At 38.7% G+C, this 16,437-nt stretch overlaps 1 protein-coding gene across 9 annotated transcripts in view; it reads left to right on the top strand.

Annotated features, from left to right (window-relative positions):
- Nucleotides 1–16,437, top strand: part of NEK1 (NIMA related kinase 1) — a 204,507-nt gene that overhangs the window by 114,677 nt on the left and 73,393 nt on the right. For 4 of the 9 annotated variants that reach the window (XM_082624999.1, XM_082625000.1, XM_082624997.1 and 1 more), the window contains 4 exons: nucleotides 10,515–10,598; nucleotides 11,021–11,108; nucleotides 11,527–11,600; nucleotides 12,179–12,274. In XM_082624999.1, coding sequence (XP_082481125.1) covers nucleotides 10,515–10,598; nucleotides 11,021–11,108; nucleotides 11,527–11,600; nucleotides 12,179–12,274 — 342 coding nt within the window. Of the gene's footprint in view, nucleotides 1–3,865; nucleotides 10,491–10,514; nucleotides 10,599–11,020; nucleotides 11,109–11,526; nucleotides 11,601–12,178; nucleotides 12,275–16,437 lie in introns of those variants that run through there. The other 5 variants (XM_082625001.1, XR_014294361.1, XM_082625005.1 and 2 more) reach the window with 5 other exon arrangements.

Below are 16,437 nucleotides of genomic sequence, written 5' to 3' on the forward strand. Positions count from 1 at the left end.
ATTCAGTGCAATCCCTAACAAACTACCAATGGCATTTTTCACAGAACTAGAACAAAAAATTTCACAATTTGTGTGGAAACACAAAAGACCTCAAATAGCCAAAACAATTTTGAGAAAGGAAAACGGAGATGGAGGAATCAGGCTCCCTGACTTCAGACTCTAGTACAAAGCTACAGTAATCAAGATAGTATGGTCCTGGCACAAAAACAGAAATATAGATCAGTGGAACAGGATAGAAAGCCCAGCGATGAATCCACACAAGTAGGGTCACCTTATTTTTGATAAAGTAGGCAAGAATATACAATGGAGAAAAGACAGCCTCTTCAATAAGTGGTGCTGGGAAACCTGGACAGCTACATGTAAAAGAATGAAATTAGAACATTCCCTAACACCATACACAAAAATAAACTCAAAATGGTTAAAGACCTAAATGTAAGGCCAGACACTATAAAACTCTTAGAGGAAAACATAGGCAGAACACTCTGTGACATAAATCACAGCAAGATCCTTTTTGACCCATCTCCTAGAGAAATGGAAATATAAACAAAAATAAACAAATCGGACTTAATTAAACTGAAAAGCTTTTGCACAGCAAAGGAAACCATAAACAAGATGAAGAGACAACCCTCAGAATGGAGAAAATATTTGCAAATGAAGCAACTGACAAAGGATTAATCTCCAAATTTTATAAGCTGGTCATGCAGCTCAATATCAAAAAAACAACCCAATCCAAAAATGTGCAGAAGACCTAAATAGACATTTCTGTAAAGAAGATATACAGATTGCCAACAAACACATGAAAGGATGCTCAACGTCACTAATCGTTAGAGAAATGCAAATCCAAAGTACAATGAGGTATCACCTCACACTGGTCACAATGGCCATCGTCCAAAAATATACAGTGCTGGAGAGGGTGTGGAGGAAAGGGAACCCTCTTGCACTGTTGGTGGGAATGTAACTTGGTACAGCCACTATGGAGAACAGTATGGAGGTTCCTTAGAAAACGAAAAACAGATATACAATATGACCCAGCAATCCCCTACTGGGCATATACCCTGAGAAAACCATGATTCAAAAAGAGTCATGTACCACAATGTTCACTGCAGCTCTATTTACAATAGCCGGAGCATGGAATGAACCTAAGTGTCCATTGACAGATGAATGGATAAAGAATATGTGACACGTATATACAATGCAATATTACTCAGCCATAAAAAGAAACAAAATTGAGTTATTTGTAGTGAGGTGGATGGACCTAGAGTCTGTCATGCAGAGTGAAATAAGTCAGAAAGAGAAAAACAAATACCATATGCTAGCACATATATATGGAATCTAAAAACAGAAAAAAAAAGTTTCTGTAGAACCTAGGGACAGGACAGGAATAAAGACGGAGACATAGAGAGTGGATTTGAGGTCACCATGGGGCGGGGAGGGGAAGCTGGGTCAAAGTGAGAGAGTGGCCTGGACTTATATATACTACCAAATGTAAAACAGATAGCTAGTCGGAAGCAGCCACATAGCACAGGGAGATCAGCTCGGTGCTTTGTGGCCACCTAGAGGGGTGGGATTGGGAGGGTGGTGGGAGACACAAGAGGGAGGAGATATGGAGATATATGTATATGTATAGCTGATTCACTTTGTTATAAAGCAAAAACTAACCATTGTAAAGCAATTATACTCCAATAAAGATGTTTAAAAAAACAAACACCTTATCTTCACCATCAGGCAGCTGTCCAGGTTTGACCTGAGGGTTGTAGTTTGCTGACTCTTGTAGAGTTCTTCAACACTAAGTTGTTCATTTTGAGAAGATTATTTTTTTAGTTCTTTAAAAAAAATGATTCCCTTATTGTCCTTGTAAAATATAATTTTTGGTCCATAAAAAAGAGCATATATGTAATATATATATGTAAGTTATCAAGCAAGATAACATACCCAGCAGGTAGAACACTAAGCTCTATCTGTGTACTGTTCCCTAATCTAGAGATTGGCGGGTGTTTTTCTGTAAAGGGCCAGATTGTAAATATCTTAGTCTTTTCAAACCATAAGATCTCTGTCATAACTAGTAACTCTGCATTGTAGCAAAGTAGTAACGATAGACACTGTGTAAATGAGTGAGCATGGCTGAGTTTCAATAATACTTAGGGACTGAAATCTGGATATCATATCATTTTTATGTGGTCATGAAATACTCTCTTGATTTTTTTGACCATTTAAAAATGTGCAAAACCATTCTTAGCTTATGAAACATAAAAAAACAGGTGGTGGGCTGAATTTGGCCCCTGAACCATAGTTTGTCAACCCCTGTCCTGACTGTGCCTCTGTCTTCTCCCAGAGGTGTCCATTATCTTGAATTTTGGATATATCATTCCTATGGATTTTTTAAAATGCTTTTTCCACTTACGTATATGTGTCTGAATGATGTCTTGTTCTGTTTTGCCTATTTTTGAGCATTATAAAAATTACATCGTACTGTATATAGATTGGAACTTGCTTTTTTTCATTCGTCATTATTTTTCTAAGATTCATTTACATAGTTGGGTTTAGCTGTATAATATTCTGTTGTATGAATATACCGCAGTTAATTCACCTGACAGTAGGTATTTAGGTTGGATCTAGTTTCTGCTCTGAACGTTCTTGTACATGTCTCCTGGTACACATATACAAGAATTTTCTTGGCTATCTGTTTTCTTCTGTTGCATGATTTAACAGAACACTTATGAATTTTATAAAAAATGATGAAGCAGTATTATTTACCTTGAGAAATGTTACTGTCTTACTGCCTCATCTTAAATCATTCCTTATTTATTTACATTAATGGGAAAATGCCTTTAAAATGTGCAGTGAAGTGTTAAATATTTAATTCATTCTTTCACTCATTTTTTTAGTATTACACAAACATTTATTGACTAATATATTAGGTTCTGTGCCAGCAAGAGAACTTAAGCAGTGAAGGAGATAGACAGTTAAACCAAAAACTAAGTAATAAATGACCACTGTTTATTGAACGCTTGCTATGCCAGACATTATGTTTAACAATTTATGTGCATTATCTCTGTATTAGTCTACTAGAGCTGCTGTAAAAAAATTCCACAATCTAAATGTCTTACACAACAGAAATTTATTACCTCACAGTCTGGAGGGTAGAAGTCTGAGATCAGCATGCCAGCAGGGTTTGTTCCTTCTGAGGGCTGTGAGAAGAATCTGCTCCCTGTCTTCTAGTGGTTGCCTGGCTATCTTTAGCATTCCTTGACGTGTAGAGTCATCACCCCAGCCTCTCCCTTCATTTTACATGGTGTTCTACCTGTACGGGTGTGTGTCTCCTAATTTCCCCTTTTTTCTAAGGACACCAGTTATACTGGATTAGAGCCCACCCTCATGATCTCTTTTAACTTGATAAAGATCTTGTCTTCAACTAAGGTCACATTCTGAGGTACTAGGGGTTAGAACTTAAGCATATGAATTCTGGGGGAACACAGTTCAACCCATGAGGCTCTCTATTAGTCTTTGCAGCAATCCCAGGTAACTCTGTGGAACCTTAATATACAGTTGAATCTTGAACAATGCGGGGATGAGGGCACCAACCTGCCTTGCTGTTGAAAATCTGCATATAACTTAAGCCTACCCTCCGCCTACCCTCCGTGTACATGGTTCCTCCAAGTCATGTCTGCAGCTCCGCATCCATGGATTCAACAACCACAGATCGTGTAGGACTGTAGTATGTTTGCTGTTGAAAAACATCTGAGTGTACATGGACCTCACAGTTCAAATCCATATTGTTTAAGGGTCAACTGTACTGGTCTTATCGTAGAGCGTGTTGCAGTGCAGAAACCCTAGGTGCTAAAAAATGACTTCTGTATTGTTCCAGGACAAGATGGCATAGACTCACTTTTCCCTGCTCTTCCCACCTAAATATGGTTAAATACTCTGGAAGTTACATCTCCTGTATATCATGGACTGGGTGTTGGACATGCCTGCAAACCAGATCCACCATAGACATAGACAAGAAAACAAAGAAACCAACCAAACAAAAAAAATCCCAAGAAAATCCTCTCACTTGCCAATGTACTAGGAAAGAAGAACCCCAATATGTGCCACAGGGGGTCCTGGTGAGTGATTTAAACTATGGGTAGCAGTGAAGCCCCAGGGTGTCCCAACCTCATCCCACAACTGGAGCATCAGCAGGTGACTTGGAGGGCAGTTTGACCCACCAGTGGCAACAAAGCCCTGGACCGTCCCAGTCTACTCAACAACTGGTACATGAGCAGGTGATCCATCTACCCATAGCAGCAGTTGCCACAAAACTGTGTCCCCATGCTGTCCACCTAATGATAAGGAGACCAGGCCCAGTGGCATTTGCCCCTCACCCCCACTCTCAGGAGATCTTCAGTAACAGCAGGTGACCCAGGGAAGCAACTTCATCCTCATAGAATAACAGCAGAACGGACTGAGCAGGAGCTCCATCAGCACCAGAACAACAAAGCAGACCAGATTAACATTACAAGAGTTCAGAAGGCCAAACTGTCATTGGAGTGAAGCCCCACAAAAGTAGGCCAGGACCTAAATGGCCTGCTCAAACAGAACATGTAAATAGGATCAAGAGTCTTCTAACATAATACCTAAAATATTCAGGATACAATAAAAAAACCACTTGTCCTACCAAGAACCAGGAAAACCACAACTTGACATTGAGCTGACCTAGGGCCAATTGAATACTGGAATTATCTGACAAATATTTTCAAGCTGCTTTAAACAAATGCTTCAACAAGCAATTAGGAATTCTCTGGAATGAAAAAAGGGGGAAATCTCAGTGAAGGATTAGAAGTTATAAAAAGAACCAAATGGCAGTTATATAATTGGAAAATATAATAACCAAAATTTAAAATTCACTGGGTAGAACCAGTAGTAAAGTGGAGCTGATGGAGATATAATCACTGAACTTGAAGGCAGATCAGTTGAATTTACTCCATCTGATCAACAGAAAAAAGACTGAAAAAAATTATCAGAGTCTTGCAGATTTCTGGGACAATAACAAAAGATTTAACATTTGTATCATTGGAGCCCAAAGGATAAGAGAAAGAGCATGGGACTTGGAAAAGTATTTGAAGAAATAATAGCTGAAAACTTTCCACATTTGGTGAAAGACATAAATTTAAAGCTTCAAGAAGCTGAGCAAACCCCGAAATAGGATACACTTAAAGAAATCTTCATCTAGGAATATTAAACTTCTGAAAGTAAAAGACAAAACAAACCTTAAAGTAGCCAGAGAGAAATGACACATTAGGTATAAAGGACTACCAATTGGAACAACACCAAATTTCTCATCTGAAACCGTGGAGTCCAGAAAGAAGTGGCATAAAACTTTTCAAGTGCTGAAAGAAAAGAACTGTCAACCCTGAATCCTATATTTGATGAAACCATCCTTCAGGAATGAAGGGGAAATAAAGATGTTCTCAAACGAAATAAGCTAAAAGAATTTATTGTTAATGTAGCAAACAGAATTACTAGGGAGAAAGAGAGACATCACATAATAACAAAAGAATCAGTCCAATAAGAAGTTATCGCAGTCCTTAATGGGTCTATACCAAACAACCAAACTTCAAAATATATAAAACTAATAGGGCTGAAAGGAGAAATAAATCCACAAGTATAGTTGGGGACTTGAACACATCCTCAGTGATTGATAGAACTGCTAGTCAGAAATGAGCAAGGGTATAGAATAGCTAAACACCACCACAGGCCACCAAGATCTAATTTACATCCTATCCAACAATAGCAGAATACATTATTTTTTCAAGTGCCCATGGACCATTCACCAAGATAGACCATATGCTGGATCATAAAACAAATCTTAACTAATTCAGAAGAATGAAAGTTATATGACATATATTCTTTGAATGTAATGGAATCAAACTAGAAATCAATCATAGAAAGATAACAAGAAAATCTACAAACACTTGAAAGTTAAAAATACTTCTAAATAATACAGAGACAAAGAGGAAATCTAAAAGGAAAGCTAAAAATAGAAAGAATGAATGAAAATACATCACATATCAAAATAAGTGAGATGCAGCTAAAGCACTGCTGTGAGGGAAATTTATAGCACTAAAGGCTTATATTAGAAAAGAAGAAAAGTCTCAAATCAGTAGTCTAATTTCCTACCTGAAGATGCTAGAAAAAGAAGAGCAAGATAGACCCAAAGCAAGCAGAATGAGGGAAATCATTAAGAGTAGAAGTCAGTGAAATTGAAAACAGGAACACTTCTGAGAAATGTAATGAAACAAAAAATTGGTTCTTAGAAAAAAATGAATGAAATTGATAATTCTCTAGCAAGACTGATAAAAATAAAGAGATGACACAAATCACCAATATCAGGAATGAAACATATCACTACAGATCTTCTAGTGAGTAAAAAGATGACAACTTTACACTCATAAGTTAAACAGCCTAGAAGAAATGCACCAACTATTTGAAAACCACGAGCTACCAGAACTTAGCCAAATTGAAATAGATAAATAGCCCTATAACTATTTTTTAAATTGAACTTTTGATTAAAAACTGACAAGAGGGGCTTCCCTGGTGGTGCAGTGGTTGAGAGTACGCCTGCCGATGCAGGGGACACGGGTTCATGCCCTGGTCCAGGAGGATCCCACATGCCGCGGAGCGGCTGGGCCCGTGAGCCATGGCCACTGAGCCTGCGCGTCCGGAGCCTGTGCTCCGCAACGGGAGAGGCCACGACAGTGAGAGAGGCCCGCGTACCGCAAAAAAAAAAAAAAAAAAAAAAGTGTGAAACTGACAAGAAATAAATCTCCAGGCCTAAGTGGTTTCACTGGAGTATTTTACCAAACACAGAAAGCATTAACATCAATTTTTGATAAAATGATACCGTCTCTTTCAGGCTGTCAGAGCAGAAGGAACACTTCCCAACTCATTTTGAGGCCTGTATTACCATAATACCAAAACTGTACAAATACAGCACAAAAAAGAAAACCACAGACTAATATTTCATTAACTTAAATGCACAAATTCCAAATTTTAGCAAATTGAATCCAACCACAACCAAGTGGGATTTAGTCGGGAAACCCAAGTCTGTTTCGGTATTAGAAAATCAATGAGATCCACCATATCAACAGGCTAAAGAAGAAGAATCATGTGATCATAACAATGGATGCAGAAAATGTTTTGACAGAATTCAACATCATAATAAATAAAAACTATCAGTAAGTAGAAAGCAAGAGGAATGTCCTCAACCTCATAATAGGCATCTATAAACTTACACCTAACTTAATACTTACAGGTAGAGGACTGAATGCTCTCCCTCTGCAGTCTGGAAAAGGACAAGGAAGTTAGCTCTCACCACTGTTGATCAACATACTGCTGGCAGTTTTGGTTACTCCAGTAAGGAAAGAAAAAGAAAGAAAAGGCATACAGATTTGAAAAGAAGGAATGAAACGATTGCTATTTCCAGTTGACATGATTATCTGCATAGAATATCTGAAGGACTCTACCAAAACACTCCTAGAACTAAAAAATGAATTTATTATAGTTATAAAAGTATAAGGTCACTTCACAAAAATCAACTGATTTCTATACGTTGACAATGAACAAGTGGAAACATTTTTAAAAACACAATACCATTTACAGTTGCTCCAAAGAAAATGAAAAAAAGTATAATAAAACATGCAGGATTTGTGCAATTAAAATGACAAAATCTTGATGAAATTGAAGATTTAAATATTTGGAGAATCATACCATGTTCATTAATTGGAAGACTCAAGGTAATGAAAATGGCAAGTATTCTTAAATTGTTTTACTAATAATTGTAATTCTTAGTAAAACCTCAGAAACATTTTTTATAGACAAGCTTATTCTAAAATTTATATAGACAGAGAAAGGCCTTAAAATAGCCAAACAATTCTGAAGAAGACTGAAGTGGGAAGAATGACTCTTCCTGGTGTCACAGCTTGCTTGTAGCTGCAGTGATCGAAGCCATATAGTGCTAGTGGAAGGATGGGCACATAGGTCAGTGGAGCAGTGTGAGGAACCCAGAAGTAAATTCACAGCAATATGCCCTGCTAATTCTTGATAAAGAAGCAAAAGCAGTTCTGTGGAGGAGGGATTGCCTTTTCAGTATTAGTGCTGGAGAAATTGGACATCCATCTGTAGGCAAAAATATGAACCTTGACCTAAACCTCACTCCTAAAATAAGTAACTCAATACAGATCATGCACTCTAATGTAAAACATAGAATTGTAAAACTTAGAGAAAAAGAAGAAAATTTCAAGACCTAGGACTAGACGAATAGTGCTTAGACTTAACACCAAAAGCACAATCCATAAAAGAAAAACTTGATAAATTGGACTTCATGAGAATTTAAAACTTTTGCTCTACAAAAGACTCTTAAGAGGAAGAATATACAAGTTACAGATTGGGGGAAGATATTTGTAAACCCTGTGTTTAACAAAGGACTTGTATCTAGAACATATAAAAACTCACCAAAACTCAACATTAAAAATACGAAGAGTCCACTTAGAAAATGGGCAAAAGACAGTCTAAACACTTCATTGAAGAGGATGAATGGCAGACACAGACACAGATGGCAGATAAACACATGAAAAGATGTTCAACATCACTAGCCATTTGGGGAATGCAAATTAGAACCGCAGTAGTATATCACCACCCATCCATCAGAATGGCGCAGATAAAAATTGTGATGAAACCAAATGCTGGTGAGCATGTGGAAAACGTGGGAGACCACAGCATTGCTAGTAGGTATGTTACATGATACAGCCACTTTGCAAAACTGTTTGGCAGTCCCCTTTAAAACTACAAATGGATCTGTCACGCCAAGAGCAGGTAATGCTGCTCTTGGGCATTTGTCCCAGAGAAGAGAGAACTTATTTTCACTAAGAAACTTATTACATGCATGTTCTTAGCAACTTTGTTCTTAATAGCCAAAACTGTGAAACCCCAATGTCCTTCAGAGGGTGAATGAGTGAACAAATTGTGGTGCTTCCATACCATAGTCTGCTGCTCAGCACTGAGATGGAACAGGCCATTCAGTCATGCATCCAGTGTCTTGGATAGACTGCGAGGAAGTAATACCAAGTGAAAATAGTCAACCTCAGAAGGATGCATACTGTGCGATTCCATACATATATATAGAACTTGTGAAATATAATTGTAGATGTGGAGAACAGATTGGTAGTTGACGGGCAGAGATGGGAGCAGTGAATGTGGCTATCAAGTGACATAATAATGGTACAGTTAAGTATCTTGATTTGATGGTGGTCACATAATGCTATGCATGTGATAAAATTGTACTGATGCAGATACAGAAACGTGAGCGCTTGTAACTGGTGAAGTCTCTGGTTCGTGCAGTGCCATCTTCCCAGTGTGGATAGGTACCACAGTTATGCAGGACGATACAGTTGGGAGAGGGTGGGTGAAGGGTACATGGGACCTCCCTGTACATTACTTCTCACCTTTCTGTTGTTATCTATAATATTTCAAACTAAAATGGTTGAATTCCTACATAGGCATAGAAGGAAATCTGGAGGAGAACACTGAAACTGTAAGTTTCTCAGATGGTAGAATTACGAATGATTTGTATTTTCTTTGTTTCATACGTTTTCAACAGTGAACATATATGATTCTTATAAGAGAAAAAAATACTGACATAAGCTAAATGGATTCAATGAAAACTAATTTCCAATGGAAATGTTCATTGCAAAATTTGCTCAAAAGGGTCCGTTTGAATTACGAACTTGGAGGGCATTGGTAGCCTTGAAAGATTTTCAGAGTCACAGTGGGATCAGAACACAGAGTGTAGCAGATTTAAAAATAAATGGGAAGCAGGTAAAAGCAGGGAAGTATAAAAAGTATGCATTCAGCAAGCCGACAGAAAGACGTGAGAAGGGGAAGTGGGACGAGGATTTTTCAGTTGGGAGGCTCTTGAACCACAGCTGATGCCGCAGGAAGAGAAAGTGGGTAACTATGAGTAATTTCTAATGAGATCATTCCATGCTTGTGATAAACCATGTTAGTCTGCGTGTGGTTGGGCGGGTCATTTGCAGTCCAGGACCAGGGCGTGCCCGAGTGCAGGGAGTCGGAGCTCATGTTATTCCCTGTCGTGTGTGTGTGTGTTTGTGTGTGCGTGTATTTACTATGTAAGCGAACATGTAGAAATGATGGGCCTTTGTAGAGGAAGATCTTGATTTGAGGTTTAGCTAACCTCCAAAGCAGTTTTAAAAAACCTGTTGACTTAAATGGCTAATAAAAAGGTAGCTGGTCTCTATTTGAATAATTACATATGGGGTTTAATTGCTTCTTTCTGTTCTCACTGAATGTGTTGTTTAAATCGCCAAAGGAGAATGCCAGCGTCTTTTATCAGTTTATCAGCTAATCATTTAGACATGATCAGTATTTGCCACCAGAAGTAGTGGCGCCGGTCCCTAGGTAAGATGCTGCTGTAGCCTTAGTCGTTCTTTAACCTTAGTACATTAAATGATGCACAGGGCACCCTGCACAACCTGGCAGCTCTGTGCGAAGGCAGGCGCAGCTCTTCACGAGGAGGGAAGCCAAGAAGCAAAGAGGAAGAGGTACGCCTCCTGCATGCTCGCTGCCTCACGCCGTCACTTTGAGTTGATTGCCTTCCTTTCCTGCATGGTTTAAATTCCTAACAATGACTGGACGATCTTTAGGTCTGTAGGGACCTGTTAATATATTTTGACTGACATACTGTGTCATAATTTTGCCCCATAACTGTTATTCAGAATTCTGAGTTCAATTTCTTTTCTTTTGATAAAATTAAAAATTTGTTATTGTGTTGTTTTTCTTTTCAGAAACAAATTGATCTAGATTAAACACTTGAAAGCTAATATTACATTGCCATTAACCAGATTTCAAAACTTTTATTTCTTATATTCACATTAACACCTTTCTTTAAATAAAAAACATTTTAGCAATGAAAACGGTAGTTTTTCTTTTAAATTAAAATGTTGCGGGTTTTTTCTCTTTGTAGGTTTATCTGGCAAGGCTGAGACAAATAAGACTGCAGAATTTCAATGAGCGCCAACAGATTAGAGCCAAGCTTCGTGGTGAAAAGGCAGGTTGAAAATCTCTTTTTCAAAAAGTAACTGAATGACATTATAATACACTGAGATTATGTGCCACTAACACAAAATAAAGTCTGATGAAAACAGTGAAAGTCAAAGACCAGAAAACTATACATAATGATACAGTATATCTTATTTATGTGACTTAAAATTGATAAGACCTTTTGTTCCAGGGGGATTCTGAGAGGAAAGTGTGAGTGGTACCCATGGGCATATAAAATGGTCCACTTTATATCCTTCTGTTTCTGTCTTTTTTCTCAGTGTCCATAGGAGTTGACGGTTGTGGAGCGTTCAGTTGCAGCTGTGAACGACTTGCCATTTTTCATTTTTAGATGTTAGTTTATTCATGTGAAGTCTACAGTGAGTTTGTGGTTCTTCTAAGTGGTCTGCTCACTACTTATTTTGTAGAAAGAAGCTGACAGCTCCGAAGGACAGGAAGGAAGTGAGGAGGCTGATGTGAGGCGTAAGAAAGTGGAAGTGCTGAAGGTATGTACTGGAAGTGATACAGGTTTTCCTAGAGGAAATGGAAACCCGAGATAGAAAGTTGTGTTCTTAAGTCTTTCGTAGTAAACCAACTTATTCTCTTGCCTTAACTTTTCTTTCCCTTTTATCCCTCACTTTTCCATTTCTGAAAAATAGCGTTTTTCTCTCCTCATGTCATATTTATGGAGAGCAATTTGATGAAGCCACAGCAAAAATACATGAAACTATCACACAAGTAACCTTAAGAAGAGAAAATGGAAACCCTAAAAGTGAAAAACATAATCTCCATTCCTGTGAAGACAAGTTTGTGCGTAATAGTCATAGTTGTAAATTTTTAAATTTTTATTTCCATTTAACTGTACCTGCGTTTATTTTCATTCCAGAAATACTTATTGAGCAGTGGCTGTGTGTTGGCAGCCTGTTTGGGTGCTGGGCATGCGGCTGACGTTTGTGTTCTGGAACCACACACACCCACTTCTTTTTTGGCTAATAAGGAAATGTTTTTATAGACCTGGAACAACAGACAGGCAAACCCCGCCTTTCTTTCTGGTACCAGCTGTGCTGATTGTCTTCATTTCCAGGCCCAGGTGAGCGCCCGTGCGGCTGTGCTGAAGGAGCAGCTAGAACGTAGGAGGAAGGAGGCGTACGAGAGAGAGAAGAAGCTGTGGGAGGAGCATGTGAGCCTTGCCCCTGTCGTCGTCCTGCCGGGCTCCTGCCCGCCCGCTTTCACTGGGTGCTGCGCCAGCCTTACGGTTCTGTGGTCCTATTTTCTCCCTCTCGTTCCTTTCCCCTGCATCTCTCTGTCTCTGTCATCATTTAAGGATGATCCATATGGAAGTTATTTTGGGGTTTGATTTGAGGTGAGAACCCAATGTGTTTCATTTAGTCTTTATCACTGCCAAGTAGCCAATCAGAGTCCCAGCATCACTTAATGCCTGCAACGTTTCTTCTGCCCCTGATCTGCTATGCTGCCTGTGAGAGACTAGACGCCTGTGTGTCCTGGAGGATGAGTCCACATCTGTTGCCCAAGGCCCCGTTGTGCTTGTAATTATGGGTTTAGAATATATTTAATTCTTGGAAGGGTTCTTCCCTCGTTTCCCCTTCACTCTTCTTTTTCGTTTGTTTTCCTTATTTGCTCTCTTTTTCTCTGAGAGGTACAGTTTAGGGTAATTTTTTTTCTTTTTTCTTTTCTTAAATCCTATTGGGATTTTGATCATACTACCTTAAACCTACAAGTTAATTTAAGAAGAACTGACGTGTTTATAATAGTCTTTATCCAGAAGCATGTTAAATATCTACATTTACTCGTATCTTTTATACCGCTTACATAATTTTGATCATTTTTAACTCATACTTGTTATATTTCTTGTAAAGCTAATTTCTTGATGGTTTATAATTCCATTTCTGCTTTTAAACGTTTGTTTTTTTCTAACAGAATAGTGCTGATATTTGGAGAAATTGTTGGGTTTTGCTTATCTCCTATGCAGTGAGTGTGCCTGTTCTACCAATTTTGAGGGGTTTCAGCATGCAACAATATCACTGACAAGCAGTCATGATATACATCATAACAGTAATTTCTACAGTTCATAGTTGATTATTGTATGCAAGGCAGATTATAACCACTGCCCATGGATCGCTTCGCTTACTCCTTACGACTTTACAAAGCAGATAAAGAAAGATAAAACAATTAGATGAGGTCACATTTTCAGGAAGTGTGGAATTGGGATAGGAACCTGTGCCCGTCAGGAATCAAAGTCTTAGTAGTCATAGGCAGTACGCCTAACTCCCCTGCTTTCTTTATTCTTACTGCATTGGCCAGAACTTCTAGGACAGAGTTAAATAGTAATAGGGATAATACTATTGTTCCTGTCTTTAATGGAAATACTTTAGTCATTTCTCTGTTATGTATGGTAAAATAGTAAGGAATATAATTTTATGTCTGGGTTTTACAGTTTTTATCAGACTTGTGTTTTGGCATTTTATCAGATGTCTTTTGTGTTATCTCTTTTTTTTTTTTTTTTTTTTTGTGGTACACGGGCCTCTCACTGTTGTGGCCTCTCCCGCCGCGGAGCACAGGCTCCGGACGCACAGGCTCAGTGGCTATGGCTCACAGGCCCAGCCGCTCCACGGCATGTGGGATCCTCCTGGACCGGGGCACGAACCCGCGACCCCCACACTGGCAGGCAGACCCCCAACCACTGTGCCACCAGGGAAGCCCTGTGTTATCTCTTAATATGATTGTATTTCTTCTGAATCCACCCGTTGATGTCATATACAGGGAGATTCTCTTACCATATTCCTAAAGAAAAAGAACCATTTAGCTATGAAGCATGAGTGAAAGGGACAGAACTCCAGAAATCAGAATAAGTCTAAGGGTTTTCTGATAGTTCCCTTTCGTTTTCTGCTCCCAGCAATTTTGATTTCTCCACCCTGCGCTAGTTAACGTTTTTCTCTGTAGTTTCCAGAGTCCAATAGTGGAGAACTCTCGTTTTGTTTGCCACGTCATGAACAAGTCTTGACTATGAGACAATAACCGTCACGGGGTATCTCATCTTCCTCCCAAATCATAATTACTGTTATCTGGTACTTATCTTCTGGCCTACTGGTCCCAGTCTTACCTGGCTTCAGATTGTTATGCTCTTTAAATCATGTTTTAATTCTAGTGTTTTTTACTTCCCCCCTTTCTTTTTTTTTTTGAATTTCATTAAAAAATTTTTTTTATATAGCAGGTTCTTATTAGTTATCTATTTTATACATATTAGTGTATATATGTCAATCCCAATCACCCAATTCATCCCAACACCACCCCCACCACTTTCGCCCCTTGGTGTCCATACATTTGTTCTCTACATCTGTGTCTCTATTTCTGCCCTGCAGACGAGTTCATCCGTACCATTTTTCTAGGTTCTCCATATATGCATTAATATACCGTATTTGTTTTTCTCTTTCTGACTTACTTCACTCTGTATGACAGTCTCTAGGTCCAGCCACGTCTCTACAAATGACCCAGTTTCGTTCCTTTTATTGGCTGAGTAATATTGCATTATATATGTGTACCACATCTTCTTTATCCATTCGTCTGTCGATGGGCATTTAGGTTGCTTCCATGACCTGGCCATTGTAAATAGGGCTGCAGTGAACATTGGGGTGCATGTGTCTTTTTGAATTATGGTTTTCTCTAGGTATATGGCCAGTAGTGGGATTGCTGGATCAGATGGTAATTCTATTTTTAGTTTTTTAAGGAACGTCCATACTGTTCTCCATAGTGGGTGTATCGATTTACATTCCCACCAACAGTGCAAGAGGGTTCCCTTTTCTCCAACCCTCTCCATCATTTATTGTTTATAGATTTTCTGATGATGCCCATTCTGACTGGTGTGAGGTGATACCTCATTGTGGTTTTGATTTACATTTCTCTAATAATTAGTGATGTTGTGCAGCTTTTCATGTGCTTCTTGGCCATCAGTATGTCTTTTTTTTTTTTTTTTTTTTTTTTCTTTTTGCGGTATGCGGGCCTCTCACTGTTGTGGCCTCTCCCGTTGCGGAGCACAGGCTCCGGACGCGCCGGCCCAGCGGCCGTGGCTCACGGGCCCAGCCGCTCCGCGGCATATGGGATCCTCCCAGACCGGGGCACGAACCCGTATCCCCTGCATCGGCAGGCGGACTCTCAACCACTGCGCCACCAGGGAGGCCCCATCAGTATGTCTTCTTTGGAGAAATGTCTATTTAGGTCTTCTGCCCATTTTTGGATTGGGTTGTTTGTTTTTTTTAATATTGAACTGCATGAGCTGTTTATATATTTTGGAGATTAATCCTTTGTCTGTTGATTCGTTTGCAAATATTTTCTCCCATTCTGAGGATTGTCTTTTCACCTTGTTTATGGTTTCCTTTGCTGTGCAAAAGCTTTTGAGTTTCATTAGGTCCCATTTGTTTATTTTTGTTTTTATTTCCATTACTCTAGGAGGCGGATCAAAAAAGACCTTGCTGTGATTTATGTCAAAGCGTGTTCTTCCTATGTTTTCCTATAAGAGTTTTATACTGTCTGGCCTAACATTTAGGTCTCTAATCCATTTTGAGTTTATTTTTATGTATGGTATTAGAGAGTGTTCTAATTTCATTCTTTTACATGTAGCTGTCCAGTTTTCCCAGCACCACTTATTGAGGAGGCTGTCTTTTCTCCTTTGTATATACTTGCCTCCTTTTTCATAGATTAGTTGACCATAGGTGTGTGGGTTTATCTCTGGGCTTTCTATCCTGTTCCATTGATCTATATTTTTCTTTTTGTGTCAGTACCATATTGTCTTGATTACTGTAGCTTTGTAGTATAGTCTGAAGTCAGGGAGTCTGATTCTTCCAGCTCTATTTATTTCCCCTCAAGACTGCTTTGGCTATTCGGGGTCTTTTGTGTCTCCATACAAATTTTAAGATTTTTTGTTCTAGTTCTGTAAAAAATGCCATTGGTAATTTGATAGGGGTTGCATTGAATCTGTAGATTGCTTTGGGTAGTATAGTCATTTTCACAATATTGATTCTTCCAATCCAAGAAAATGGTATATCTCTCCACCTATTTGTATCATCTTTCATTTCTTTCACCAGTGTCTTATAGTTTTCTGCATACAGGTCTTTTGTCTCCCTAGGTAGGTTCATTCCTAGGTATTTTATTCTTTTTGTTGCAGTGGTAAATGGGAGGGTTTACTTAATTTCTCTTTCAGATTTTTCATCATTAGTGTATAGGAATGCAAGAGATTTCTGTGCATTAATTTTGTATCCTGAAACTTTACCAAATTCATTGATGAGCTCTAGTAATTTTCTGGTGGCATCTTTAGGATTCTCTATGCAT

This window comes from Mesoplodon mirus, assembly GCF_964341445.2.
Source record: "Mesoplodon mirus genome assembly, chromosome: 1".
In the NCBI taxonomy this organism is placed as follows: domain Eukaryota; kingdom Metazoa; phylum Chordata; class Mammalia; order Artiodactyla; family Ziphiidae; genus Mesoplodon; species Mesoplodon mirus.